At 43.7% G+C, this 2,320-nt stretch overlaps 1 protein-coding gene across 1 annotated transcript; it reads right to left on the bottom strand.

Moving 5' to 3' along the window:
* Positions 1–1,264: 1,264 nt before the first annotated feature.
* On the bottom strand, positions 1,265–1,795 carry LOC120858107 (methyltransferase-like protein 7A). Its single transcript, XM_040233967.1, has one exon. The coding sequence runs from the start codon at positions 1,793–1,795 to the stop codon at positions 1,265–1,267; it is 531 nt and encodes a 176-aa protein (XP_040089901.1).
* Between the last annotated feature and the right edge of the window lie 525 nt (positions 1,796–2,320).

Below are 2,320 nucleotides of genomic sequence, written 5' to 3'. Positions count from 1 at the left end.
ACAATGAAAACAGTGACAGACTTCATTCTCTTGGACTCCAAAATCACTGCAGATGGTGACTGCAGCCACAAAATTAAAAGATGGTTGCTCCTTGGAAGAGAAGCTATGACCAACCTAGATCGCATATTAAAAAGCAGAGACATTACTTTGCCGACAAAGGTCTGTCTAGTCAAAGCTATGGTTTTTCCAGTAGTCATGTATTGATGGGAGAGTTGGACCATAAAGAAGGCTGAACACCAAAGAAATGATGGTTTTGAAATGTGGTTGGAGAAGACTCTTGAGAGTCCCTTGGACTGCAAGGTGATCAAACTAGTCAATCCTAAAGGAAATCAACCGTGAATATACATTGGAAGGATTGACGCCGAAGCTGAAACTCCAAAACTTTACCCAGCTGATATGAATAGCTGACTTATTAGTAAAGACCCTGATGCTGGGAAAGATTGAAGGAGAAGGGAAAGACAAAGGATGAGATGGTTGGATGGTATCACTGATTCAATGGACATGAGTTTGAGCAAGCTCCAGGAGATGGTAAAGGACAGAGAAGCCTGGCGTGTTGCAGCCCATGGGGTTGCAAAGATTTGGGCCCTATTGAGCAACTTTAAACTCCATTTAAAGTTATTACAAAATAATGGCTATATTTACCTGTGCTGTAGGATATATCCTTGTTGCTTATTTATTTTATACATAGTAGCTTGTATCTCTTCATCCCCTACCCTTGTCCTGCTCCTCCCCTCTCCCCTCTCCCAACTGGTAATCACTAGCTTATTCTCTATATCTGTGAATTTGTTTCTGTTTTGTTGTATTCACTTGTTAGTTTTATTTTTAAGATTCCATTATAAAATATCTTGCTTTAATTTGTTCTTTAATTGAAAGACTAAGCATTTAAATCACATATTGGTTATCTTTATATTTCTGTTCCAGTAATTTGCTTCTTTTTCTCTTTTTAAAAACAATTGAAGAATCCTATTGTTGATTTGTAATGTTTTTTAATATGAAGGAAGTTAAGCCATTGTCTCTCATCCTTAGCAAATATTTTTATAATTTTCTTGTACTTTAAGTTTGTTTATAGTCTATTTCTTTTCCCTGAAGGAGTTCTAAAATTTTATTTATTTATGTATTCTCAGTCTATTTCTTTAAAGCTTCTTCTGCACTCTAAGATTTTTTCTTAAAAAATTCAACAGTATTTTTTTCTAGTAGCTTTACTTTTATGGTAGGGTGTTTGATCTACTGAAATTGGGAGGACTGCCCTTGGGGATGGCGGTTGCTACCAAGCAGCCCTCCGCATGTCCGCACTCACCGGCCTCAGCACTTGGCACACTTCCTGGAGGATCTGTTCCTGGTTCTTCACCGAGCAGAGCACCAGGGTGCAGACCACCACATCCGTGGAGCCTGTGGCCACCTGGTGCATGTTCTCCCCGGCAGCCACTATGAAGCGCTCAAACTGCAGGTGTCGGTTCTGGGCAATGCTCTTGATCAAGAACTTCTCAAAGTTGGGGTTGGGATCAACACAGGTCACCTGGCACCCAGAGGGGTAGAACTTGAAGTTGGCCCCCGTGCCACAGCCCAGCTCCAACAGGGAGAGTTTCCCAGAGGGGCCAGTGAACTCCCTCAGGTTGCTGAAGAGCTCCTGCTTCTTGCTCTCCATCTGTTTGTTGTACATCACAGTGAACCTCGCCAGGAAGTAGGGGAACCACTGTTTGCATATCCAGTTCCACAAGCCCAGAAAGTCCAGCAGGTACATGGGAAATGCCAGGATGCAGATGGCCAGCCGGAGGATAACAATGGTGAGCGCCATCACTCAGAAAACAGGTCAACGGTTAGAGATCCGACTCCTTTAATTGCAGGAAGTAGGTTTCTGGCCACACTCCAGAGCCAATCAGCTGCAGAGGAAAGAACTGGAAATACACAGCTGAAGTCAGATCTTGGGCAAGAGACCTGTTTTATCCGATTAATAGATGTTTGGCAGAAATTGCCTCATGGCTTATTTTTCATGAAGTGAAATGAGAAGGTTCCCAGCTTTTCCTTAGAAGGAAGGCTGATTACAACCCCCTATTCCTGCTTGGGGAGAAGGCAATGGCAACCCACTCCAGTACTCTTGCCTGGAGAATCCCAGGGACAGAGGAGCCTAGTGGGCTGCCTTCTATGGGGTCGCACAGAGTCGGACACGACTGAAGCAACTTAGCAGCAGCAGCAGCAGCATTCCTGCTTGGAGACAACTGCTGCAATTTTAAATGCAGAGTGTACTCACAGCTTGCCTGTTTCCCAGTGACCTCTCCTAAGAAAACGATCTGTAGGTGAAGCCTGGCTAAAGCCCACAGCA

This window comes from Oryx dammah, unplaced genomic scaffold (assembly GCF_014754425.2).
Source record: "Oryx dammah isolate SB20612 unplaced genomic scaffold, SCBI_Odam_1.1 HiC_scaffold_29, whole genome shotgun sequence".
Lineage (NCBI taxonomy): Eukaryota > Metazoa > Chordata > Mammalia > Artiodactyla > Bovidae > Oryx > Oryx dammah.
Note: the sequence above shows the minus strand (reverse complement) of the source record. Positions and strands in the feature narration are given on the sequence as shown.